Source organism: Acomys minous (assembly GCF_964271855.1).
Source record: "Acomys minous genome assembly, chromosome: 1".
NCBI lineage: Eukaryota > Metazoa > Chordata > Mammalia > Rodentia > Muridae > Acomys > Acomys minous.
In genome coordinates this window covers 70,019,314-70,046,963 of record NC_140483.1, presented here as the reverse complement: position 1 = coordinate 70,046,963, position 27,650 = coordinate 70,019,314, and the positions used below count along the sequence as shown (strand labels likewise).

The window sequence follows — 27,650 nt, the reverse complement described above, 5'->3', positions numbered from 1 at the left end:
AGAGCATGGCAGAAGATGCCTGCAAGCCCAGAGCTAGCTTCTCTGGTAGGCCAGCCCGTTAGCCGCACAAGCATGCAACACACACACACACACACACACACACACACACACACACACACACAGCGCAGACATGCACACGTGCACACACACTGACTCATACTCACACGGTTGACAAGATGGCTGACAGAAAAAAGGCACTTGCTCCTAAGTCTAGTGACCTGAGTTCATCCCACGACCCACAGGTGTAGTGGAAGGAGAAAAACAACCCCTGAGACTTGCTCTCTGACCACCAGGAACACGCCATGGCATGCACCTGTGCCATCCCCCATCAATTCATAAATTGATTTTATTAATTAAAACAGACAAGAAACAACCCTGGGGCCCTAAACTTCTTACCTCAAGGGCCTTGAATAATAGGAGAATGACCTAAGGACACCTCACCCAGCAACCACCAGCACACAGGTAAACAGGAAGTGACAGTGGGTAGGGCTCAAGGCCACTTTACAAAAGCAGGTTGCCATAAGAAGGATGCCAAAAACAAACAAACAAATAATAAAAGCAGTAGGATGCCAGTGGGGCCTGAAGGAAGAAGGCATTCCCTAGAGGGTTTAGGCCGACTCAAGTTCAAATCCAGACTAAAGCACTTAGTACTGGGTGGCCTTGGCAGCATGCTAACCAGGAACCTTCCATAACCGCCCTCTGAATTAAGCACAGTTGACAAATCAGATCTGGCCTGGAAGGAGCCAGGGAGTGGGAGGAGGCAGAGCATCGATGGGGAGATGCAGAAGGCAGAGAGGGTCCTGTTAGCTCCTATCTGCTAGGACTGGGCAAGCTCCTTATAAGGGCTGTTAGGGATAGAGGCCGGGCCCTGGTAGCCCTAACATGCCAGGCTGGGCCACCTGTCCTCAGTAGGCCAATTAAACAGAGCAGTAATGGTGAAAAGACAAGAAAGGCGAGTGAGTCACCGTGGTCACTTAGGGAAGAGGAACAAAGAGGTCCAGGGACACTGCTGAGGTCCATTTTGGGGCATCCTGAAATGAGGTTCCAGGTTTAAATAGAGAGCCAGAAATGTGCTTATCTAAATAAATAGCCCTACTCCAAGTGTGGTCCTGCCCACTGGTGGCTCTGCCTCAGCTCCAGTCTACCCTGTTTTGCACAAGCTGGCAGAGCTGTGTGAAATCTCTTCCTGGGAGACAAGGTAGTAGTCCTCTGGCTGGCACTGGCCTTTTCCTTATCCCACCATGAAACTTAGGGGCGGGGTTCCAATTATTTGGGGTCCTTCATTTGAATAGTCTGGCAGCCAGAGTCTCTCTTTGGGATACCTTCATTCTTTCTAGGACTGTTAGAAGCCCAGGGTTGGGTGTCAGGTAAGTTTGAGAAGGAAGAGGGGAGTTGCAGGTGCTACAGTCAGAGGCCCAAACTTTCTCTCTGCCTGTCTGTGCCCTCAGCCCTGTACTGTAAGTAAGGATGCCAGGGCCTAGTCCGGCCAGCTGAGTATACCAACAGAGCCTCCTTCCGGCCCAGCAAGCAGAGAGGTCAGTGCACTGAGCCCCTGAGCTATATACCAGATCCCTGCCATCTCCAACCTCCATGCCAGCCTCCCAGGGAGGCAGAAATGACTCTCTATCTTGAATGAAAAACTAAACTCCTTAAATTGTCTATTATCCCAAAGTCCTGTTTAGTTTGTCATTGTCAGGGCAGAGTCGCCCCCCCCCCCCCAGCTCTGTCATAGCTAGTCTTGGTTGTCAACGACAACATCTGAAATTCACTAAAACCCAGGCAGCTGGGCACACCGGTGAGGGATTTTTCTTGGCCAGATCATTTGTGATGGGAGACCAACCCTAAATCTGATCATCTGAGGTCAGAAGACCTACCTTAAATCCGGGCCACACCTTCTGTTGGCAGCCCACAGAAAAGGACGAGAAGAAAGCGTTTGCTTTTTGCCTGCCCGCCCTGACTCTCACTGCCAAGTTCATCTATCCTGTTCCTGGGGCATTTCTTCGCTGGTGTGAGAAGGTACTTCCTCAGAATTCCAAAGTCGACTGAAGAGCCGCAGCTTTCTAGGACCTCCCTGGACCCTAGCGCCAGACTGGGACCACTCAGACGTCCAGTCTCGTGGACTGAGCACCTAACGGATCCTTGGCCTTTCCGTCAGGAGGCAGCTAAGGTTGGGCTACTTGGACCGCTGCCTGTAAGTCACTCTAATAATAGATAAATATGCATTCATTTTACCCGTCTGTTCCTTAGAGAACCCTGACTAGTACAGACACGCATAAACATACCCAAGCTTACAGGGGTGCATTACCATTCCCTCAAAAAAAAGTGGATCTCTCCTACCCCAGGCATCCAACTATCAGAAGACTAGTCTACAGGAAGTGAGAGGCGGGGCCATGATGGGCCTGGGGCTGCTTGGAGCACAGGACTCTATGGTCTTCAGAGTGTCTGGTGAACCCACTCCCTCACAAGGATGCTGAAATGAAGAGATTAGGATACAGCCACAGGCCCATCCAGGCCAAGGGCGATGGGGATGAGGGTAGGGGTCGGGGTGAGGGGGATGGGGGTGGGGGATGGGATGGGGACCTGAGGTGGGATTGGGGGAGGGAGGGCGGTCAGACAGGTGAGCGCCTCCGGTATCCAGAAGAGCAGGTGTGTATCAAAGGTCTGTGGCAGGCTTTCCAAAAAGAGAAGGGGCCCAGGACAGAGCCCTCTGCTCAGAGCCCTCAGACGCACAGGAGAGGGAGAGTGGGCTGAAGAGGGGGAGGGGTGCCAGGGGCAGGAAATGGCCAATGAAAATGTGAAGAGAGGAGACGGCAGGCTATTCCACTGGCCCTCGGGGACCTCAGGGAGTCATTGGGATGACTGATCGGCTTATCCTAAAGGAAGCTCACACAACAACTTCCAGCAGCGGAGTATGAGGCCAGAGTGTAAAGAGCATAGCAGGAGACCTCAGAGGGGCCACTGGGAGATCCTGGAAAGGCTCTAGGGCAGTGGTTCCCAACTTTCCTAATGCTGACCTCCCCCCTTTAAACAGCTCCTCATATTGTGGTGGCCCCCAACCCTAAAATTATTTTCATTGCTACTTCCTGTAATTGTGTTACTGTTATGAATTGTAATGTAAGTATCTGTGTTTTCTGATGGTATGGGGTCATTCGATCCCCAAGGGGGTCGTGACTCACAGGTTGAGAATCACTGATCTGGGGGAACCACTGGGAGGCACTGGGAAGCACTGGGAAGACCCCCAGGGAGGTACTAGGGAGACCCAGGGTAGAGAAAGTCTTCACAGACTCCAGCTTATCCTTGAAGCCAAGTTTGCCATCTGTCCTGTGGAAGCCTATTAAAACAGCCAAATATAATCAAAACAGAAAAGGGCGCTTTATCCAGTGTAGCCACGTTGGGAGGAGAGATAAAGTCTGCACCTATGATGCCAAGTCCAGTAATATGGAGAGGGTGTCTGACAGCTCTCCCAGGAACAGAGAACCAAAAGACATTTGGGGAAAGCTATGAGAAGGTGCAGAGGTAGCAAGAGGGCCATTTGGGGGCCTAAGGAGATGGCTCGGTGGGTAAAAGGCCCGATGATGAGCAAGCTCGAAGACCCGAGTTCAATCCCCAGCTCGCACATAAAAATCCAGGCATGCCGGCATGAACTTGTAATCCCAGTCCTGGCAAGGTGGAAACAGGAGGATCCCTGGGGCTTGGTGGCCAGCCAGCCTGTCCAGATGAGTGAGCTCCAGGTTCAGAGAGAAGAAGACACCCAATGTCAAGCTCTCGGCTTCAAACGTGTGGAGTGCACACATGCACCCTCATGCACCCGTGACACACATGCAACAAGAAACTCTGTTGGAGGGGCAATAAATGGCTTGAAGTCACAGGTTGGTGACACATGGACCAAAGAACTAAGATACCTGGGAGCCACAGCAGACAGTTGAGTTAGAGATGCGAGCAACGCGATCCATGCATGGGGGGAAAGGAGCGGGAAGCAGTGGGGTGGCGAGCTGGAGGGTAGTAAGTCGTCGGGCTTGGTTCTTGGTCCACTCCCAACTTTGAGACAGGACGGATGGACGGTGGGCAGGTGATTTGCAGCTCCCGCGACTGAGAGGCTGCTGTGGCTCCATAAAAGGCTGGATGCTTTCTTTCCTTCACTTCCCCGTGTCTGTTTATGAGTAAACATTTCTCGATAAAGACTTACTGTCTGCAGAGACCCTTTCATACCCCAAAGGTAAGGGTTTAAGTGGCTTGGAAACTGCCGTTACTTATCTTTACAATGGCTGCATCACGTGTCTATCTCACCCATGTATATTTTCTGTGACTGCTTATAAATCAGGCTTGTCCCCCGCCCCCCCAGAACTGGGCTATCTGGGGTCTCGTTCATTCTAAAAGGCCCAGCAGAGGTGGGGGGGGGGGGAAGGAGGAGGGGTGAGCTAGGAAAATGGCTCTTCCAGCAAGGATGCTTGCTGCATATGTATGAGGACCTAAGTTCAAATCTCATGCACCCACTTCACTGTCACCTACCAAGTTCATACTGCTCCATCAAGCCATACAACAAATGAAATCATAAAACAACAACAACAACAGCAAATAAACCAAACCTCAATATCTTAAGTTACAATGCAGTGTTGGATCACATCCAACAGGAGGGTCCCTGGGGCTCAGTGGCCGGCCAGCCTGTTCAGATGAGTGAGCTCCAGGTTCTGCTCTGCTGGGGTGCTTGTGGGCCCAACAGGTTGAGGGGCTGGATATGCTTAGCTCAAATGTTGACTCTGAAACAAGGGGAGGGGTCAGGTGGCAGAGGAACACACGCTGCAAGGGCCACAGACTTCCCAATCCACCCTCCCCCAAACACAACTGTGTCATCATCACCTACAAGCAAGGAGAGTCTGCTGGGACGTGGTCACAGGAAGTCAGCTCAGGACAACTGCTTACGGACAGCACTCTACAGCCTTAGGAGGAGGCAGAGAGGGCCAGCTGGCCCCAGCTGGAAGATATATCCAGGAAGGGCCACTAGATACAGCCTCAGACATGAATGTATGTCAGGGTCAGGAGTGAAAAGAGCCCTTGCAGCAGGGCTGGGAAGCCAGCTTCTCTATTGGGCACTTTGGCCTCAGACACTGCAGCACATGCAGACCCCAGGACTTTTCAGCCACGCTGTTCCTTGGGTTGCATTGTCATACTACATCACGTGTGAACTGCTGCTCACTACAAAGACTCAGCCTCATTCACTCTCTCAAATATTCATCAGCAACACACGTGCTACTCTGAGGAAACTGGTCTTGAATTAATAATCACAGAGCAACTGCTGTCTAGAGCACGCCTGTCGTGTGCCGGGGGCTGCCTGGACACTTTATCCTCCTTGTTTGTAATCCCGGCCCTCCGAGTAGCAGATGGCTGTGTCTGAAATGAAGATGGCAAGTCCCCAAGGTAGAAGGTCAGGGAAAAGGTTCGAGCCTTGGCTCCCAGCTCCAGAGTCCCTCAGGGAGCATGGTCATGCCATACTTCATAAACTCCCCGTTCCTTGTGTCTCTAACCAAACACCCAATGAAGGTAATGTAAGGTAAAGCCCATCCTGGTGGGAAAGCACAGTGGTAGGAGCACTGTGGTGGCTGGTCACATTGGATCCACAGGAAGTGGACAGCAGAGCTCGAGAACTCCAGCCCATGAAATGGGGATATGTACATTTAGCGTGGGTCTTCCCATCTCACTTAACTTGTCACGGGCACTCTTCCACAGACAGGTCCAGAGACTTGTCTCCTAGATGGTCCTAGTCCTGTCAAGTCGACAATCAAGATCAATCCCATAGTGACCCCATACCCCTCAAACTGGTCTGAGTGTATAGGCCTCCTACAGGGGAAAACTAAACAAAGAATGCATGGGTAGGGGTCAGCAGGTGACGAGTGTCCCCCGAGCCTTCTTGCTGTTTTCCAAGGCCACACTGGAATGGGTGATGATCACATCTTTCAGATAAAGGGGAGTCTTGCCTTTCAGGGTACCACAAGTTCTTGAGGGCAGAGGCCTGCATTCCTCCACTCCAGCCTGATCCTCAGGAATAGGCACTGATGGACTATTTGTTCCACTCACCCGTCCATCAGTGTCCATTCAAAGGCCACCCAGGGGCTGGAGAGATGAGGCAGCAGTTTAGTGTTTGCCCCACAAGCAAGGGGTCCAAGTTCCATGCTCAGCAACCACAGAAAAGCTAGGCATAGCAGCATGCATGCGCTGGTCATCCCAGCACTGGGGAGGCAGAGGCAGGAAGATTCCTGGGGCCAGATGCTCAGATAGTCTCACTGAGTCAATGAGCTCCAAACTCAGTAAGAAGAGAAGTCTTACAAAGCTAAAATGAAAAGCAATAGAGGAAGCCACCTGGGTGTCAACTTCGGGTTTCCACAAGCATGTGCACCCCATCTGCACACATGCAGACACAGACCTGTAAAAGCAGATCCATGCACACATGTAAACACGCATGCACAAATGCATAATCCCCTGACGGATGCATACACACAAATGTGTGTACATATAACACCACACACAAACAAGTATGTACATGTACCACCCACATAAAATTAAATAAATGAAAAAATAGGTAACATTAAATAAATAAATAAATAAATAAGCAAAGACAACCGAGGGCCAGGCAGGAAACTCAGTTTAGGGCGTGTCCTCTAGGTCTAAGCCTCACTATGGAGTCTTGTGGGTCCACTGGCTACTGCTAAGCCCCAGAGTTGTCAAGAAGCTACGCTGCGGGACCACCCTTCTCTCTTTCCAGCTGGAGACACCCAGCCCAGACACTGCCCCTCCCATCGAGACTCTCCCTTAGCCCCGCCCCCCATGCCCCATATGGGATTCATCGCCATGCCCTGGAGTCACCTCTTAGGCGATGGAAGCAGGGTCACCCCATCAACCACATCCAGGCCGTACCCTGCAAACACATGCAAGTCACCTGGGGCACCCTCACACCCCATTCAGATGCCAAGCTCGACTTCATTATCCTCCAAATGTTCCCCAGATCAGAGGCAAGTGGGACCTGGCCACAAGCATAAAGTAAATTATCCGACCCCTCCCCACCAATGATAAATGGTTCTATTAGCTTTCCAGATTGTTAAAGCCCGATAGAACAGAACGCAGGGAACGGGCCCATCCATTCTCCCTCTGGCGCACACTGAGTTGTAAATAGGTTATTTTGTGTGTAAATAACACATTAAAACACAGCATTAGCTGTGTCTTTTGATAGGGTGGAAATTGTTCCGAATAAATAATTCCGGACAGGAATGTAAAAGAAACAGGATTTAATAGAGCATGCCTGGTGCGGCCGTGTTAAACATGACTAAAATGATAAACCTCAGAATATACGAACAGTAAACCACGCACTGACACCGGAGTAATGAGGCTGTATTTTCACCAAGCTTTAGAAATGCTAAAATTAGTCCTGACAGAACCAAACGTCAGAAAATTGTTCACCACATAAACACAGTCAATTTGGGAAGGTGAGGTTTGGGGCCCCGGGCTGGGGGACAGCTGCATCCCACCCCATGAGATTTTTTTTTAGTACGTCCCCTTCCAGGACTAATGATAGGACCAGGTTGCCACCGGCATGCTCAGTCTCTGGACCTCAGTTTCCAAATCTGTACAATGAGCAGTTTGAACTGTTCTATCTTGGGAGCTTTTCCTCATTCCGTAACCAGAAATGACTTAGAAGATGCACAACTCTGCATCCATTTAGCATCCACACCAGGACACGAGAACGGAGCTACTGGCAGGTGACGGCTGCCTGGGGAGATGTCCAGCATGCTTCAGTGAATAACCCCACCCGTGCTCGGCGAGCACCCCTAACTAAGGTCAGTGGTTCACATACATGCAAAAAAACGTGAATGGGAGGGGGGATGTGTTGGGAGGAAGGGGTTCAGTGAGAGAGGGAGGAGGACAAGAAAGGGTGACAGAAGTGAATATGGTCAAGATATATATGAGTATAGATGTATGAAATTGCCAAGAATTTTTAAAAGTAAATTTGGATGAAAGGAAGCAGAGGAAAAGGGCGGGGGGGGGGGGGGAGTTGGTATGCTGGCTGGCTTTGTCAACGTGGCCCAACCTACACATATCTGGGAAGAGGAAATGTTTGTATGTGAGTGTGTGTGTGTTTGTTTGTTTGTAACATGGTTTCCTGGCTGTCCAAGAACTTATCTTGTAGACCAAGCTGGCCTCTGACTCACAGAGATCCACTTGCCCTCTCTGCTCTGCCTCCCAAGTCCTGGGATTAAAGACATGCCCTACCATGCCCAGGCTGGAAGAGGGAATCTTAACTGGAAAAATGCCTTCATAAGGTTGGCCTGTAGGCAAGTCTGTTTGTCCTTTTCTTGATTAATGATTGATGTGGGAAGGGCCAGACCACAGGGAGTGGTGACAGCCCTGGACAGATGGTCCTGGATGGTGTAAGAAAGCAGCTGAGCAAGCCAGTAAGCAGCACTCCTCCGCGGCTTCTTCATCAGCTCCTGCCTGAAGGTTCCTGTCTGAAGGTTCCTGCTCTGACTTCCCTTGGTGATGGAGTTTGACCTGAAAGTTGTCAGATGAAATAAACCCTTTCCTCCCCAAGTTGCTTTTGGTCATGGCGTTTTATCACAGTGATAGAAACCCTAGCTAAAACGGAACTTGGGACCAGGTTCGTGGGATATGCTGTGACATACCTGACGCCATGCTGTTTAGGGGAGGACTGTGGGAGAACTTCGGGCGAGAAAAGGCACTGAGTGGTCAGAGCTTTATGAGCTGTTGTGGAAACACATAATAAAGCTGAAAGCAGTGCAGATGATGGAGGCGGGGCTTGTGAAGTTTCAAGAGGAAGTTTGAGAGTCCCTTCAAGGCTCTTTTTTGAATTATTATTTTGATATTTTTGAATCTGTGGTTCTGCCTACTGGGGCTGAAGAATCAGTCGCGATTAACACGAGACCAGAACAACCAAAGTGAAATGTTTGCCTTACTGGGATAATCAATACGGATCAGCTAGGGCTGAAGAATCAGCTGTGATTATGAAGAGACCAAAGTCACTCAGGCCTAATCTTCTGTGATATGTTTCTATGGGGGCTCTGAGGTGCTACTGGTTTTGAAGACACAAAGGGGTTACAGAGAGCAGCTGAGTCCCGGCACTGCGGTGAATGTCCCAGCCATTGGTGAAGGTGCCACCTTGTTGAAGCTGACAAGCCCCAGGATTGAACAGGTCATGGAGAGAAGTTCAGGTTTGGCACCATGTAGCAGGTTTGGAGTTCCTGAAAAGAGCCCAGGAGACCCAGCATCTTGGAGATGCCAGTACTATGGGACTCTCACCAGAGACATCATCAGCTGTGGGATGGAGGCAGCCTAAGCCTAAGAGATGTGTTATGTGTGCAGCAGATGGCGGAGCCAGTGAGGTGGAACTGCTCAAGGCCTTTGGAGCTCAGAAGATCATGAGTCCAAGAGCTCTGACCCTGAGTGTCACACTGTTGCTTTCATTTGAATGTAACTGTGCCTGGATTCTTCCTTCTTGGAGTTAGAAAAATATGGTACCTATTTTTTTTAACAGGTGTTCATAGTTGACAGACTTTAAACTTTTAAAGAGATGTTTGGTTTTTAACAAAAACTTGGGCTTTTAAAATATTGACTTTTTAAAAAAAACTGTGAGACTTTTAAAGTTATAGTATGTTTATATTGTGACATTAATAATGAGATCATGGGGATAAGCAAAAAAGAAAAGCTTGTGGTTTAATAAGTGACATTTTGTGGCAAGATAAGGAGTCGATTGTGCTGGTTAGTTTTTGTCAACTTGACGTCACCAACTTAGACATATCTGGGAAGAGGGCATCTTAAAGGAGAAAATGCCTCTATAACAGCAATTCTTTTTTTAAATTTTATTTATTTTTATTTTATGTGCATGTATGTCTGTGGGTATCAGATTTTAGAGTTACAGACAGTTGTGAGCTGCCATGTGGGTGCTGGGAATTGAACCCAGATCCTTTGGAAGAACAGTCAGTGCTCCCAACCCCAGAGCCATCTCTCCAGCCCATAACAGCAATTCTTAACCTGTGGGACACAACCCCTTTGATGGTCAAACAACCCTTTCACAGGCTTCACCCAAGACCACCGGAAAACACAGATAGTTACATTATGATTCACAATAGTGGGAAAATTACAAAAATAATTTTAGGGTCAGGAGTCACTGCCATACAAGGACTGTATTAAAGGGTCGCAGCATTAAAAAAGTTGAGAATCATTGATCTATAAGACTGTGCTATAGACAAGTCCGCACAGCATTTTCTTGATATGGGAGGGCTGCTCACTGGAGGAGGTGCCAGTCCTCGGCAGGTGGTCCTGGATGGCATATGACAGCCTCAGGGAACAAGCCAGTAAGCTGCGTTTCCCCATGGTTCCTGCTTCAGTACCTGCCTGCAGGTTCCTGCCTTGAGTTCCTGCCCTGATGTCCCTCGGTGATGGACTGTGGCCTGAGGGCTGTCTTTAGTCATGGTGTTTTACCACAACATAAAAAAAACCTAAGACAGGTGATTATGCTGTGACTCAAAGAGCAAACAACTGTGGATTCAGACTGAAGCTTGGAAGTAGCAAGTGTCTTGGCTTTCTCTTCACAGTAGTTTATCCCAGCAAAAGAAACCCTAAGACAAAAGGGAAAGGAGAAGGGAAGAAGAGAGTGAAGAGGAGAGATGGAGGGAAGGAAGGAAGGAAGGAAGGAAGGAAAGACAGACAGACAGACAGACAGACAGACAAACAGACACTCAGTATAGTCAAGGCCTGCAGAACAAAGACTGGCAGAAACCCCCTTAAACTGTAATACAAGCAAAACCCATCCTTCCTTCCTTCCTTTCTTCCTTCTTTCCTTCCTCCCTTCCTTCCTTCCGTTCTAGGTATCTTGGCACAGCAGTGAGTGTGGTAACTAACACTGGCCATGTCTCCTAAATTAATTAATTAATTAAGCTAATGGGTAGGTGTGGATAGGAAAAATCATATCCACAGGGTTTGGGTCTATGTCTGTTTGAGGCCCAACCTAATTGACTCCAAACCAGGCTTGTTCCAATCTTCCTTTAGATAAGGAAGAACCTCCGTCACCCCTTCTGCACATCAGGCACCCCTATATTACAGAATGCCCATAACTCATTCAAAACGCCCCTGGCGGGGGGTGGTGGTGGGGACACTCCTTTCCACTTCCTGGCAAGCCAGGCTGCTGGGGACAGTGGCACTGTACTCGCTGGACAGACTCCGATGGGAACAAGCTGTTCCATGTGGCTGGGCCATAAAACCAGCTTCCATGCAGTTTCAACAGCAATCCTGAACATCACTTAAGTAAGAATAATTGCCCACTTAGTCACACCTGAGTGCACTCCAGCCTGCGTGTGGCCCCACAGAGAAAGACAGGTTAGCTGGGAACGCTGGATGCCCGGCAAGTTCCCTGCTCCCCACAAGGCCTGGGGGCTGAGGGACACAGGACACCACAGGACAGGGCCAGCATCAACTGACTTTCACAGCCAGGTAGCTCAGGCTAGCCCACTATAGCCCACTTGGCACACACCTGGAATGACGGTGTCACTCGGCGGATGGGTGTCGGCGGAATGGTGGTTGTGCTGGTGACAGGGGCGGGTAGTAATAACAAAACACAGCAATGACAGTAGGCATCCAAGAGGGCAAGTGGAGGGTGTAGTGACAGCGGTCAGACACCAGGGACCCTGAGCAATGGGTCAGTCAAAGGGTGTCTCACAGATCCCTAAGTATGGTAAGGTGGGTAAAGTGGGAGTGCTGAGCAGATGCAGAGAAGTGTGTGACATCTGAGTTGCTTAAAAAGCCTTCCTGTGGGCTGGGGATGCTGCTCAGTTAGTAGAGTGCTTGCCGAATTTACATCAACTTTGGTTCCACCCCTAGTACCACAAAAGCCAAGCATAAAGAGACATATACCAGCAATCCCAGTACTAGGGATGGAGGAAGATTACAAGTTCAAGGCCAGCCTCAGCTACATAGCTAAGTTTGAGGCCAGCCTAGAGTATATAAGATAATAGATAGATAGATAGATAGATAGATAGATAGATAGATAGATACATAGATAGATAGATAGATAGATAGACAGGCAGGCAGACAGACAGACAGACAGACAGATGGACAGGCAGACAGTCAGAGATGACTCACACACACTCCAAACCAAATTGTCTCAAAGATGCTTTCCAGAAAGCCAACCAGGCCAGTGAACAAGACAAGGAAGTTGTCAGTATGGGAACACAGCACAGAATCTTCAGGAACAAAGAGCTATTTTAGTGCCTCACAGTGGTAGGCTGGCCTGGCCACAGGACATGTGTTTCTGCTCTTCTCAAGTCTCATGTAGCCCAGGCTGGCCTCAAACAAGCTGCAATCTTGAACTTCCCGCTCTCCTGACTCCACCTCTGGAGCGCTGGGATTACAGGCATGGGCTGCCATTGCTGGGTTCATGCAGGGCTGGGCCTGGTACCCAAGACTTCCTGCATGCTAGGAAAGACACTACCGATAAGCTACATCAGCCCTTCGCTGAGACAACCACACCAAGACACTGGAAAGATCTATTGGAAGTACACATGAAGCCCAGGCCCTGAGCCCAGCTTTTTATGACAGTGCTCTCAGCTCAAGCGACCTTGGGTCTGGCAACACTATTCAGTGTATAGGGATGATGACTGAGTCAGAGACAAGGGACCTGCTTAAGGCAGCCCAGCAAATCAGGACCGGGGCCAGGGTGTACTGCTCTGGAGAATAAGAGTGCCAGAAAGCTAGGCTTCCTATATAGAAGGTGCTGGGCCTCAGTGGGTCCCGAAGGCAAGGGTGACCAATGGAAAGGACACTTTCTAGGTCAAGCTGAGTTGGCAAGTCTTGGTAAAGAACTCTAACAGGAACGGTAATAGCGAACACAGAAAAGACATCCCTCGTGCCTCACACAAACTGACTGGGCCTCTCTTTGCTAAGCATGTCCCCATGTCTAACTCAGATAGCATCCAACAGCACTGCAGAACATCTACAGCTGTTCACAGATGAGGCAACCGAGGCACAGGACTCCTGAGGTCATGAGACCATAGACTAGTCCAGGCAGCCAGGCTCCACCATCTGGGAACTGTAGTCAGTGCCTGTACAGCCGCGAAGCACCATGGGATAGGTGTGAGGCTTTAGCGGATCCTCTGGGAATATCCACTGTGTCATACAAGGGAGGGCTCCCCCTTCCCCCAGGAAGCCAGAATATGAGAGTCTTAGGGCTGGGGTGTGGTTGGGGTGTGGCTGGGCGGTGGCGACACTAAGCAAGCCTAAAACAAGAACTCCTGGGTTCCAGGCTCAATGGGGAGGGTAAAGGGAAGGGAGATAGGAAGAAAGGAAGGGAGGAGGGAGGGAGGGAGGGAAGGAGGGAGGGAGGGAAGGAGGGAAGGAGGGAGGGAAAAGATATGGAGTACATCAGAGTCCTGCAGGAGCATTGTTTCAGCTGGGCCTGTGCTGCGGACCCCACAGATGCCCAATTTTGTAGGTCTGGGATGGGACCCAAGAATTTGCGCTTCTGGCATCTTGGAAAGTGCTCAGTGTAGACTGAGAACTCAGCATGCAAGGGGCTAACAGTTCCAGTCCCAGCACCAATTAAAAAGAGGGAGACACTTCCAAATCCTAAGGGGTGCTGATGCTGTGGGAGAGGAAGGGCCACAATGGCTGGCCACAGACTTTGCCTTACAGAATGACCATCGCTGTAGGACTGGGTGCTTAATTTCGGCATGTGAGATTAGACCCCAGCTCCAAGTTTCAAGGCTGACCAAGGCTTCTAGAATGGTCCAGTCCCCGTGGAAGCACACAAAGCAGTTCAGAAATATTTTTGGAAAAGAACCCATGGCAGACGAGAAAAATACGACAGCATTTGGACAGATTTGGTGGAAAGCAACGAGAAACATCTGACTTAAATTGCTTTGCAAATTACACCATTTTAAAAATTAGAGGGTGGGGGGGACCCTGGGCCAAAATGTATTTTTGAAGATTTATGGCCTCCAGAGGGTTAGCTCAACAGCCGAAGAGGCTGTGAAAGAGCCACCCAGTGTGGCTTCTGCTCCAGCTCTTGGGAAGCCTTCTGCCAGATCTGAAGTCAGCCTTTCCCAGCCTGACTGCAGCACAGCTTGCCTGGCTGACCCACCCTGCAACTCTAACTCTCTCTTTCTCCCTCCCCCCCTCCCCCCCCTCTCTCTGTGCATGCGCTCATGTGTGCATGCATGTGCGTGTGCATGCATGCATGTGTGCGTGCGCCCACACATGAACATGCATGCATGCATGCATGCATGCATGCACGCATGCACCCTGGGGAGGTAAGACGTCAACCTCAGGTGTCATTCCTAGGTGCTTTCCACACTTTTTGTGAGGCGTGCCCTCTCCCTTTCACCTGAAACTCCCTGAACACACTGGGCTGGCTGGTGTCAAGCTCTGTCCCCACCTCTAGCTATGGGATTATAAGCACGAACCGCAACACCAAGCTTTTTCAGGTGCGATGGAACCCAGATTTTTCAGGCTTGTGCATCCTACCAACTGAGCCATCTCCCTATCCCTGAGAAGGTGATCTGACACATACCTTAGGAGCCCCCAAGTCCTCAGCCTTGTGGACTCAGAAGTCCACCATGGGTCACCCCACGTATTCTCATGACTGATACACATACTACTAGCATATATTTGCAGGCTGAGAGTGGAACTCCTCAGAGGCCAGGCAAATGTGGCAGCTCTCAGCAGCCGCCCTCTGTGGCCCCACTCCTTACTAGTCATACTCACTACACCGGTTATGTTTGGAGATGCTCCTGCTGCCCCCCACCTGCCCTGCATTGAAACTTGGCCAGGCCCAGAGATGAACCCCGACATCCGTAGCCTAAGCGAGCCCATGCCAGCTACCTATGTGGGGCTCCTGCTGCTTACCTTCATCTTCTCAGTCAACTCACTCTTAGCCCACATCTGATGCTTTGGAGCAATGGCTCTTGACCTTCCCAATGCTGTGACCCTTTAATACAGTTCTTCATGTTGCTGTGACCCCAGACCATAACATTATCCTCATTGCTACTTCATAACTGTAATTTTGCTACTGTTATGAATCACAATGTAAATAACTGACATATAGGATATCTGATATGTGACCCCTGTGAAGAGGTTGTTTAACATGCCTCCCCCAAAGGGTTACAACCCACAAGTTGAGAACCACTGGTCTGGAGCATGCTGGCCCTTGGGGTCTGAGCACAAGAGGTGTCTTCCTTGGTACCTCTGCTCTGTCACAGAGAGATTAATCAAGAGTAGGGTCTTGAACTATTTTCTCAAGTTGTAATTACATTTATTTATTTAGGGGGACGCATGTGTGCATGTAGTAGTGCACTGTGGGGGGGTCAGATAGCAACATGCTGGAGTTGGCAGCAAGCATCTTTACCCCAAGAGGCAGCTTGCCAACCTGGTATTAAAATCTTAAGGACTACAGCTAACATGAAAGCCGAGTCCCAGCAGTGTCCTTAGGCACCACTAGGCTTCCTGACCCTCCCCTTCAGCAGGGACAGATCCCACCGTGTCCCCTTTTCTACACAAGCATGGCCACTCTTCCCACATTTCTGGACATCCTTCCAGATGAGCTGCTCAGGCGGGGGTGGGGGGGTGCAGATACAGCGCATGTCAATGGGAGAGGACACTCCAGGTTGCTGTGACTTCCTAGTGCACACCCCTGGCCTACGTCTGCTGTGCTAAACCTCATCAGCCAAGCTCCCCCAGGAAAGGGCACTGAGAGGGCATGGAGTGGGCAGAGTGTGGCACTGGCACTTGTCTGGAGTGGCTATGCTCTGCGCTTTACCCCCTTTCCCGGTGGAAAACTCCTCAAGCATTTGTTGTCACTGGCCCCAACAGTGACAACTGGGTCTGATGCCACAGGGGCCTTCTCCCCTCAATCATGTCCTAATTACTGTCTAATTGCTGCCTAAGCCTGTTCCTCTGTTGGTGTGACAGGGCCGGGAATGGCTGCGTGTGTTGAGAGATAGGCCGAGTCAGGGCAGATCCCTCAGGACAGGTGGGAGATGCTGGAAGCTAGTACCTGGGAACTCTCTCAGCCTGGAAGAACGCAGCAGGGAGAAAATGTGAGGGGTCATCCCTGGCTGGGGTAAGCCCTGGTTCAGGACTGCACGGCACTGTGTCCCCTCTCATCCGGAACTCCCTGTCTGGGTGACCCATTGGACTGTGGCTCCTCCTACCTGATCTAAGAATTAAGCCTCCACACCAGGTCCACAAACTCAAACCCTCTCCCCAGAGGTGCTTGAGGTTGACCTCACATCTCCTACTTATGACTTTATAATTAATTTCAACTTAGAATCATGGAGGGAAAAAAATATAAATGTGGTGAGAACAACCTAAGAAGAGGACCTAAATTCTTTTTTGTTTTAAGAGATATAACCCAAGGGTGGTTCCATTTCACGAATCCTGGCCCCCGAAGCTATACCAAGCACAGTCCTGAGACCACAGATGCAGCATCAGCTCAGGGGTGGAGAGAAAAAAAACTTAGCCCTACCCTTGAACAAGGGCCCTTGGATGTTCTGCCTGAAAGTGGGGGGGGGGGGCGGGGAAAGAAAAAAAGCACCGGGGCATAACTAAATGTGCTTGAATTAAAAGGAACAGAAAATAAATCTGTTTCTTCACTCTGAGGCCGAATAGTTGTGTGGCCTCCAGATGGACAGCCCAGTGACAAGGGGAGGTCTCACCTTCCCGCCAAACTCCCCAACCGGGATGCTGGCACGGACCCGTGGAAACTGGAGAACATCTCTCTTAGGGACAGTGAAATGAGAGGCTGTGGCCCGTGGAGTCCCTTCTGTTGTAATTAAGTTGGCCAGAAATCCACCTAAGATAGTAAATTCCATACCTGACCCTCTAATTACAGCCAGCAGGCATTGGCAGACAATTACTTTCTGAAATAGTCCTCAGCGGGCAAGAGGCAAAAAGCTCTCGGGATACACCTCCCAGTGCCAGCTGAACACACCCCAGGGCGGCCAGGCAGCTGCCCCAGTATTTTCTCCTCCCTTCCTCCTCTTCTTGCTCAGGTCCCAGCCGCCAGAGTCTGAGACAACCAGCTCTCCAAAGTAAGCTGCAAAAGACCTTCTTGGGGCCTGGGATTCCTGGGGCAGGGGCACTGCCCTCCATAAACCCAGCATGCCTCCCAGATGACAGGGGCCAGCGCACTCATTAAATCCTAATGACCTCGTGAAAAACACCCCTGCTGCTCTGCAAGCGTGCAAAACAGAAAGTGTACCTCCTTGGGCTGCTACAGCTGCTGCCGCCGCTGCTGCAGCGGCCACCGCCAGAGGACAGGCCTTTTTCCCTGGGTCGGGGAAGCTGCTGTCCTCCAAAAGGCGACTCTTGGCTTCTTTCTTCTCCACTGCAGGGGCTGGGGCAGATGTCTCCATCTCAGCGGCTCATACTCTTGGGTGGCAGACCCTGGAGGAAGTGACAAACACATTCAGCCATGGCACCATCGCACCCAAAGCCAGCTGGAAAATGCCAACCCAGAGCCCCCGGAACACAGGCTACAGCAACGAAGTTCACACTCAGTCCCCTAACACGAGGAGGGAAGACTTTGGTAATTTTTGACATAGTCATCCTGAGAATTGACTGGTCTGCTTTCTGGATGGCCACAGGGACAACAGCAGAGCGTTTTGGTCATTTTCTTTTAAATCTATATTTAAAAAAAAAATCCCGACAACAAGTTCTTAATGACGAGAGCATCCAGGAAGAGAGAACCACCTGAGCTGGAGAAACAAAACAGAGAGCCTGAAGTCTAGGGAAAAAAAAACCCAGAATGATAACACCCTTCTCCACAAAGGCCACAGTCCGCCTCCCTCGTTGGTTAATTCATTTGGATGTCCATTTGTTGAGTTTAGTTGTAATCACTTATTGTTTGAACGTGTTCTCATTCTCCCTTTGCTTATGTCTCCTCTCTTGCTAGAAGGCAGTGGTTCCGGTTCTCAACCTGTGGGTCATGGCCCACTTGGGGCTTGAATGACCCTTTCACAGGGGTCACCTAAGACCATTTGAAAACACAGATATTTACATTAAGATTCGTAACATTAGCAAAATTACAGTTAAAAGTAGCCATAAAAATTATTTTGTGTTTGGAGGTCACCTCAACATGAGTAAACTGTATTAAAAGGTCACAGTATTAGGAAGGTTAAGAACCACTGTTATAAGGGCTCACCTTGCCCAGGCTGGCCTAAAGCTCACTATGTATCCAAGGCCTCTGACTCCTCAGTGCTGGCATTACAAGTGTGTAGCCTTTGGCCTGGCTTACGCTATCTTTACAATCTGTTGCTTTGGAGCCAGTGGTATTGCTCAGCAGGTAAAGGTGTTCTTGCTGCATCAGCCTGGTAGCCTGAGTGCGGCTCAGGTGGGAGGAGAAAACTAACTCCCCGAAGTCCTGACAGCACGTATGTGTTACCACGGCATGCAAGCCACATGCATACAGTAATAATAAAATAATAAAAGCTGTTATTATGGCGTCCTACTATCAGAATGGCCACCAGCCAAGAGCTGAAACCTCTTTTTTCTGACATTGTCCCTTAGCCTGGCCACAAGCACCACCATATCAGGGCACCTGAGCTGCTCTTAGGTCACTACTTACTTCCCTTTATTAGGGCTGCGACAGCCATTGCTGCATCCAGGAGCAAGCAGCCAGTGGCACCTCTCCAAGAATACACTTCTCCTTTACCTGCAAAACCTCATTAAGATGCCATCTTCCCCAAGGGTCCCCCTGCTCTGGATAGTCCCTGGTCGAAGCCCTGCATCAGTCACAAGATGAATCTACCTGACACCCCACATCACCATGCCTGTTGTCTCCTGGGAGATTGTAAATCCTACTAGGTGGACCAGAACTGGGTGAGGTGGCACATGCCTTGAATCTCAGCCCTCAGGAGGCAGAGGCAGGCCAGTCTCTGGGAATCTGAGGCCAGCCTGGTCTACATACTGAGTTCCAGGACAGCTGGAGTTACGCAGAGAGACCCTGTCTCAAAAGTAATAATAATAATAATAAAATAAAAATAAGGTATCAGCATATTCCCTCCCTCTTCATGGGGCTGGGGCATGACCACATTCCCAACCTCAGAGTTCCTCTAGTGTCTTGCTGGGTTCCTTTTAATTATGTGTATGCACGTGTGTCTTGCAGGATGCGTGCAGGTGTCCTCAGAGGCCAGAAGCACAAGACTCCTTGGAGCTAGCGGTACAGGTCGTCTGGCACGGGGCCTAAGCACTGAGCTGGGGTACTTTCAAAGAGCAGCAAACATTCTTAAACCACAGAATCACCACGAGCTCCTCCTCCTGATGGGTTCTGCTGCACCAAGGCTTAAGCCTCTAGCAGGCAGAAGGAGAGGCTGGCTCCCTGTGCATACCTTATCTTCCTAGCAAGAGGACCAGGCCCTGCTGATGTGAGCCTGGAGATCTAAAGGGGGAGGGGAGGGGAGGGGAGAAAGAAAGCAGGGGATGAGCCCCCATTGCTCCCCTACTCCTGGTCTCTGGTGGTCCTGTTAGAAATGCAGACCCAGGAAGGCTGACCTGTGGCAGCTGAGGCCACTCCTGTCTCATCCTGACAAGTGGCAGCATCTGGCCAGCCCAAATTTCACTGAGAGGTAATCTCAGGGTTCAGTGGGGGGTGATGAGCCTCGTGGGGCCACTTCTCACAAAGGCGGCAGAGCAGGCCTCCAGTCTGACCTGCCACTTACAAACTCTGGGGGCACAGACACCCCAACATGGCATAAGCACACAAGTTTTAGGGCTTCGTTGCTCAGGCTGTAGCAACAGATTCTGAGTAAAAGGAACAGCTGCACACAGAAGCACCTAGGATTCAGGGGACACCTCTCTCCATAGGTGACTGAGAGAACAGCCCAGGCAGATGCGCCAGGCCCCTGCCTCGCAGATGCGCCAGGCCCCTGCCTCGCCCTACAAGTCAATGCCACCCTCCTCTTAGTTCTGTCACACAGGAGAGGAAGGATTCCTCAGGAGAGAGAGCCAAGATTCTTCATAATTCACTGGCATTAGTGGGATTAGCTCAATTTCTGGGTAAACACCAGGCACCCTGGGTCCCCAGCTGAAACTTTCACTCCCCAGGCTGCACCTGTGTCGTTGCCCCCACCTGCCCCACCCCCCACTCCTGCCACCTGGGAAAGGCAGGGAAGGGTCTGTGCATGGCTTCCCAGGCCCTGGCTGGGGGAGTGATGGTCTCTTTAGGTTGATTCCCACAGGCTACACAAAAGCTTCTTCACAGGAGGGTCTGAGAGGCACAGGACACCCCAGGGGAGGAAAGTCAACCCCCCACTTTCTTTTACAGCTCTGGAAATGCCTGTGCATTCCACAGGAATTTGCCACACCAAGGGGAGCCTAGGCCCGCACTGGAGAGGAGAGCCCCTTTGCATTAGAGACTGCACCCAGGCCTCAGGCCCTCTGGAGTCCTCATGGGCTTTCCCGTGAGACCTCTCATGCAGATGTTGGTCTGGAGAACCTGAAAAACACGCAAAGAAGACACTGCACATGCGTTTGCGTGTGTTCACACGTGTTGGAAGGAGCGGTGCATGTGGAGGCCATATGTCACCATCGGGTGTCTTTCTCAATTACTGTGGTTTGATGTTGATGATGGTTTTGCAACAGGGTCTCTCCCTGAACCTGGAGCTTGCAGATTTGGATACACTGCTGGAGGGGAGCCCCAGGGACTCCCCTGTCTGGTATCAGGTTACAGAGGAGTGCCTCTAAGCCCGGGGATCCAAACCCAGCGCTAGGCAAGCGCTTTACCAACAAAGCCATCTCCCCAGCTCTCCATGAATGCAGGACTCAGCAGAACACGCATGTAAAGCCAGGCACGGATCCAGCGCCTGGAAGTAAGCGGTCCAAGCATTCACAGCCAGCCTGGGACACACACAAAGACCCTGTCTCACAAAAACCGAGCAAGCAAGAAAGCTCTTCAAGGGGTTTGTATGACAAGCACGCGCAGGACCGCGAGTGAGGTGTCCATGCAGCGCTGTCAGTCTCCAAGTAATTTCTAAGCTACACTTAGAACAAGATTTTATGGGCGAAATATTTTATTAGGGCCAGAAAAAAAGGGGATCAGTGGGTAAAGGCTTTGCCACGAAGCCTAAGGACCTGAGTTTGAGACCCAGGACCCGAGAGCAAACTCCTTCCAGGAAACAGTGTCTCCTCTAGGAATGAATGGGGCAATAGGTCATAGTTTTGTGAGCCTGTTACCAGCATCCTCCATGTCACTGAATACCAGCTCTGCTCACCTTGGCTCCCCACTTGGGGAGTCATCACACACACACACACACACACACACACACACACACACACCTCCAACCCTGCACTTGGTGTGCAGCGAGAAAGCTCGGGTATTACAGTCCCACAAGCATGGTGCCTCTGGCCTCGCAGCAGCTGCACTTGCTGTAAGTGGTGTCTTCCACAAGCCCTGCTTTCCACTCCATCATTTACAGCATGCCGGTGAATGACAAGCACACCAGGTGCCACGGGGACCACGGGGACCATGGCATGGGACAGGGTAAGGGGCCTTCCAAGAATGGCACAAAAATACCATTAATCGCGGCAGAATGAGGAACTCACCCTGAAGCCTGAAATCCTGGAGACCTCCCACCACCTGAGGTCTCCTCTGAACTCCTCTGGTTCAGTCACAGGCATGAGCGCTTCTTGGGGGTGAAATCAACCTCCAGGAGGGAGGCAGGACCTTCCCTTCCTAGCCAATGCAACCACCACAGACCCCGGCGCGCTCACGTCCCTTCTGATCTCAGCCAGGCAGCATGCATGCCCAGACTCACATGTACGAGCACATGGGAATGCAGGCACGCGCAATCACACAGCGTATGCAACACACCATTCGGATACAAAGATGTCTGCTATGTGCAAACATCTGGCTACACATACATGCATGTTCGTGCACTTGTCGTTTCACTGAACACAAGCAGTACAAGTGCACACGCCCATCACGGATATGTTGTCACAAAGAGTTACATGTATCACCTTTACAGCCCACTCTGGCTAGCCTGGACCCCTCAGCTCAAGCTTTAACCCAGAAACCTGCAGGTTACAGAATGACACACAGCGCTGCAGCAGGTAGCAGCCGTACCAAGCAAAAAAAACCAGCCCCAAGGCGATGCACCTGCCTCTTTCTAGCCCCTTGAATTTCTTTCTCCGAGTACAAAAGCTCCTGGATTTGCAAGGCCCCTGGGCTAGTGAGCTGGTGTTAGAGAAAGTGGTAATTAACCCTAATTCACTGACTGGCTGGGCAGGGGTTGGGCCCCCAAGGGCCCTGACAAGAAGTATAGGCCTCCTCCATGAGATGAGATGAGTATCAGAAAGGTTTCCTTCTTTCTAGAAGCTGTGGGGAGGACTGCTGGCCCAGGCTTGAGGACACATCCCAACCCCCACTGTTCCCTACTCAGGCTGGTTGCACTTCCTGTCTTGGCATCCCTGTGCCTCCTCACTCATGCGTTGTGTTCCACTAACACCATGGACTTCCAGACCCAGCGTCCTACACCAGAGGTACCTAATCCACAGTCCCAGAAGGAGGCCAGGATAGCAGGCGACCTTTACAGACCATTACAGACATTGACTATGGACACCAAAGATAGAGCATTCATTTGGACAAAAGGCAACTTCTGCCCCAAGATTCAAGTTCCCCATCTGTAAAATAGAGAGGAACAGAGCCTTCCTCCCAAGCTGGGCAAGCAGAGTCCGCACAGCGTCAGGAGAGACTCTGTCTGAGCCTGGATAGCAGCATTCCATCAAGGCCCCTTCTGACAAATAGCCCGGCCTCAGTCTCCCCAGCTAGATGCCGAGAACACAGTATGGTAGCATTTTGTAAGATAGAATCCAGGTAAAACCCAACCTCTGACCCCGACCCCTGCTGTCAGGTGCCCTTCCTCCCTCAGGGACTTGACATCCAGAGGGCCACAGTCTCTCCCTGACACCCCTTTCAGCAGAGGACTGGACCACACTCAGAGGCCACGTCTGCAAACAAGGGTGCACTGTGTGGCCTGCCTGCCAGACCTAGACGGGGCTGGAGGGGCTAAGGCAGTGCTATGTATTTCTGAGGCTGGAAGGGAAAACAAGGCTGGCCTCTGCCCTGGGGAGAGAAAACAGACTGCTTAGGACAGTCCTCAGCAGGGGAGCAGGCTGCAAAGATGCCAGGAACAGACTGGGACTTCTTCAGCTGAGGACAAGCTGAGCAGCAAGGACTAAGGATTATCAGAGAAGGTACCACGCTGGGAACAGAGGTCTGCATCCCTTGGCAGCACCAAGGCCCCCACTTCCAGACCTGTACTGCTCGCTGGTTCAAGCTCACCCACTGTCCCACAGCCTCTGAAGCTTGAGCTTGTTACGCTGTTTCCTACTCCGGGAATACTGAACTCCCATAGGGCTGGGCTAGGCTAGGGTGTTGGACTTGTTCCAATGCCCCCTAAAATGGTGGCTCCTCTGTCCTGCTTGCTTATGCATCTGTTACTCTTTCTCTTCACCTGGACACAGGCTGACTCAACATTTGATGACTGACATAGAGTCTAACTGAGCTCAGGAGTGCTGCTCTCAGGGTACTCAGCAAGCACCCCTTCCTCCTGCTAGTGTCACCTCAAGACTTAGTTCTTACAAGAACAGAGCAGCCAGCAGGTCTCAGTCTCTATGGCCCACTGACCATTCTGAGGAATGCTTGGGTTGAAGGTATGCTGGGAGAGATAGAACCATCAACTCATAATGTCTGGCATGGAAGATGCAGTAGTTAACCGGTAATGTCTGTCATGGGCAGTGCTACCGACACTAGGTTAACAAGAGGAAACCAGTTTACATAGGAATGCTTACCTTTCCTTAATCCTAACTCACACAGTGAAGCCAGACTTCAGTATGCAAAGTGCATGATGCAGAAACTTTGTATCTGCTATGTTCTGGGACACCCAGTGGTTCTTGTGATGGATTTAAAAAAAAAGTGACTTTGCCACTTAAAAGACAAGGAAGGGGCTTTCTGGCCATGGTGATGCAGGCCTTTAATCGCAGCACTTGAAAGGCAGATAATCTATGGGATCCTATGGGAATGGATCTATGGGAAATAGGGGGCCAACCTGGTCTACATAGTGAGTTCCAGGAAAGCCAGGGCCATGTAGAGAGACCCTGTCTTTAAAAAAGAAAAAGAAAAAAAAAAAAAGAAAAGAAAAGAAAAAGAAAAAGGACTAGAGGCCTTTGAACTATTAAAAACATCTTTCCCCAGGTGGAACTTCAAACCAAGGAATGGTGTTTTAGGGTCAGGTACAAGCAAGTGGCTTTCCTGTGCCCGTAAGGAACAAAACTCAAGCCACAGCCTCTTAAGAGCAAGAAAAGCCAGGTCCTCAACTCAACACAATGGAGATGAGGGGCGGAGGGGACTGAGGAACATGTGCAGACCCAGGACAAGCCGAACTTGTAACCTCCTCTAACTTCTAACACCAAGTGATCTCAATCAATTCTCAAAGGCTTTCTTCAGGATGCAGCTCTGTGCTAGCTACAGGGAAAGGTGACCAGCTGCCTCGTCCCTCCCAGGATGTGCTAAGAACCAGGCTTGGCTCCTGACTAAGCCTTCTTCCTAAGGACCCACAGGCTTCTGAACAGGCTTACGGGACCAGACGTGAATTCCTCTCTTCAGACCAGGCCTCAAATCCAATGTTAAAAAATCAGTTTGTTACTCCCTTAACAATCACGCCACTGGTGCACCAGTAGGCGCGCTTTGTCTAGCACCTCAGTACACAGTACACAGGCTCTGCGGCTGAGTAAGATTTGCGGCTGCCCAGGATGGAGCCATCCCTAGGCCCAATTCCTCTCCGCCTTCTCCCTCCATCCCTAGAGTCAGGTATTGACAATGACCTTCAGTCTCACCTCGTCTCTGTACCAGTGGCTCAATGCAAAGGAAACTATCCCAGCGCCTCCCATCTGACTTGCAGCAAAGCCAATTGTCAGCCACGTCATCTCCCAACCTAGCCTGGCAGGGTGGGTGCCACTCCCAACTCCTAGGCCCGATGTGAGACAGGCAGGCTGGGGCCCCAGGGAATATGGTATGAAGCTGTAGTTAGGTGAAAACAAGACTTGGGCAAATGTCAGGGTGCTGACAGGAGCCAAACCACCTGAGTTGTGAACCAGCCACCATATGTGAAAGGGAGGGGTCCCCTCAGCAAGTCTTCCAGGCCTGAGGTCACGAGGTGGGAGTAGGGCAGGGCTGGGAGAGCACTCGCTGCAGGTGTAGGGTGGGGCTCTGCCTCCCAAGGCTAGAGAGACCCAAGCTCAGCCTGTGTGTGTGGCCCTGGCATCTCCATGTTCAGCCTCTGCTCTGACTTGCCAGGCTGGAGGCCTCCCCACACCTCACAGGCACCACCAGTGCGTGCCTCTCTACCTAGGCATTGTCCCCACCAGCTTAGCATCCTGCCTGCCTTGAGTGCTCCAACCCTATCCTTGCCACGTAGACTATCTTTTTAGTATAATGAAACTAATGGGATCTGATTGGTTGGGATCTCCCTCCATGAGGCAGGACCCATGAGCCCAGGCTAGCCTGCTATGCAGTTCCAGGTGAGCCTGGCCCTTACCCAATCCAGGCCTCCCAGTCCCAGTCTTCCTCCCTGTGTTCAGGACCCCACAGGCCTCATACTCAACCCTCTCTCCCAGCCTCCGCAGGTCACATCCCAAGCCAGCTATTTGAGAACGCCCTGCCTGGAGCTCTGGTGTCCACTTCAGCCATGGCTCAGCTACAGCCTGGCAATCAGCTGCCCACTGCTTCAAGACTCAGAATAGCACAAGATTCCGGGGTCCTCGTGTGCAGTACCTGCAGCTATCTTGGGGCACTGAGCCCTAGCCTGAGTGGAGGAAGCCATACAGTAGTAGACCAATATTGGTTCCTAAGGGGGAAAGGCTGGAGGCTAGGCGGAGAAGCCTTGGGAGGAAAGGATCCTTAATAAACAACGTCAAGAAAGAGCAGGTTAGAACGGAGCGTGATATCCTCATGGCCCCGCCAGTCTCCCCTCTGCACTCACGCCCCCCCCTTCCCAACACCTACCCCACTTTGTCATCAACTCCTTTAGAGTACAGGCCATGTCACCTCATACCCAGGCTGCATGCAAGTGTTCACTGGATTCACTGTTGGTACCTTTGGGTGCCTCGACCCTCTGGCCTTAAGCCCCCGTCTCTGTCACACTATTTGGCACCAAGATGGCATCTAATAAATGGATCACAAGTCAGGGTTTCAGTGTGACCCTGTGGCAGGAACAGGGAATATATCTATAGATATAGATATAGATATAGATATAGATATATATCAAGATTAGCCTTTAATCCAAGCACTTGGGAGGCAGAGGCAGGAGGATCACTGTGAGTTCAAGGCCAGCCTGGTCTACAAAGCAAGTCCAGGATAGTCAAGGCTACACAGAGGAACCCTGTCTTGGAGAAAAAAAAAAGATTAGCGCAGGAAGACTGGTGGAGTGACGTAGTAAGCCTTGCCACTAAGCCTGATGACCTGAGGCTGATACCTGAGACTCACACAGTGACCAGAGAGAATGGACTCTGACCTCTACACATGCCACACAGAGGCGTGCACGCACGTGCGCACACACGCGCACACATGCTATACATGTAATAGTAAAAAGATTATCATATAAAGGAAGATAGGTATAGAGAAACAACCAGAAGCCCTTCTATATATCTATGTATCACATGACAAACGGAGCCGGCCCAAGAAAAGACATCCGAGCCAGCCTGTTTTACAGAGCGTGTTCCACACTGACCAGGGCTACGTGGTGAGATTCTTTCTATCTTAATGTGAGGGGAGCAAGTGCTATAAATGACCTAGAAAAGTCGTAAACCTGTGGCCTGCCACTTTGGGGCCATCCCTTCAGCTCGTCAGCCCACTTGATCCTCAGAGGTGCTTGCTTTCCTCCGTCTTACTAAACTATTTCTAACCATGTGTGCCTGCCCCCAATTCTGTGTCATGGGACACAAAGGCCTGGACGCTCTAGGTGGCCTGGGATGGAGAGCCACACCAACAGTAGCGTCGGCTCTCTGAACTGAGCCATCTCCTAGACTGTCCCCAGGCCATGTCTACAACTAGCTACCTCGAAGCAAGTGGCTGCTAACAACTGCTGACCCGGTCCTTCAGAGGAAAGCGCTGCCTGCCTGACTACTCATGACCTCAGAAGGTGCTGGGCAGACCTCAGGGGCAGAAACAGAAATTCTCTGAAGGACAGTCAAGGATAGTCAGCTTATATAGTCAAGAACAGCTGATGGCCCTGGGATGAAGCTGGCCCTTAAGTGGCTTTCATATGCAAAGTTCTGTTGTCTAAGTAGAAAGGACTTGTAGAACCATCTCGAGCTCATCCTGGGCTCTGGCTGCCATCCACACTCCCCTGTAAAAGGTTGGTCCCCTGCCTGTTCCTGTGCTTCTTGACAAAATGAAATGGCTCTGTAGTAGCTGCTGGCTCTGTTGTCTCTCCTTTGGAAAACTCCCCACAGCACTGAGTCGAGCCCCCTTGGTTTGATGGACCTTCTGAAGGCCCTGTTGGCAGGTGGTGGGGGTTGGGGGGTGGGGGAGTGAGGGGATGAGGGGGTGGGGGGATGGGGGGTGTTAGAGAGACAGCCAGTGCCTGTGTTCTTACAGAGGA

The 27,650-nt window shown here is 50.9% G+C and overlaps 1 protein-coding gene across 3 annotated transcripts in view; it reads right to left on the bottom strand.

Moving 5' to 3' along the window:
• Positions 1–27,650, bottom strand: part of GLI2 (GLI family zinc finger 2) — a 228,405-nt gene that overhangs the window by 156,582 nt on the left and 44,173 nt on the right. For 2 of the 3 annotated variants that reach the window (XM_084774666.1, XM_084774667.1), the window contains exon 2: positions 17,255–17,439. In XM_084774666.1, coding sequence (XP_084630792.1) covers positions 17,255–17,408 — 154 coding nt within the window. In that variant the 5' untranslated portion in view covers positions 17,409–17,439. Of the gene's footprint in view, positions 1–17,254; positions 17,440–27,650 lie in introns of those variants that run through there. The other variant, XM_084774668.1, reaches the window with a different exon arrangement.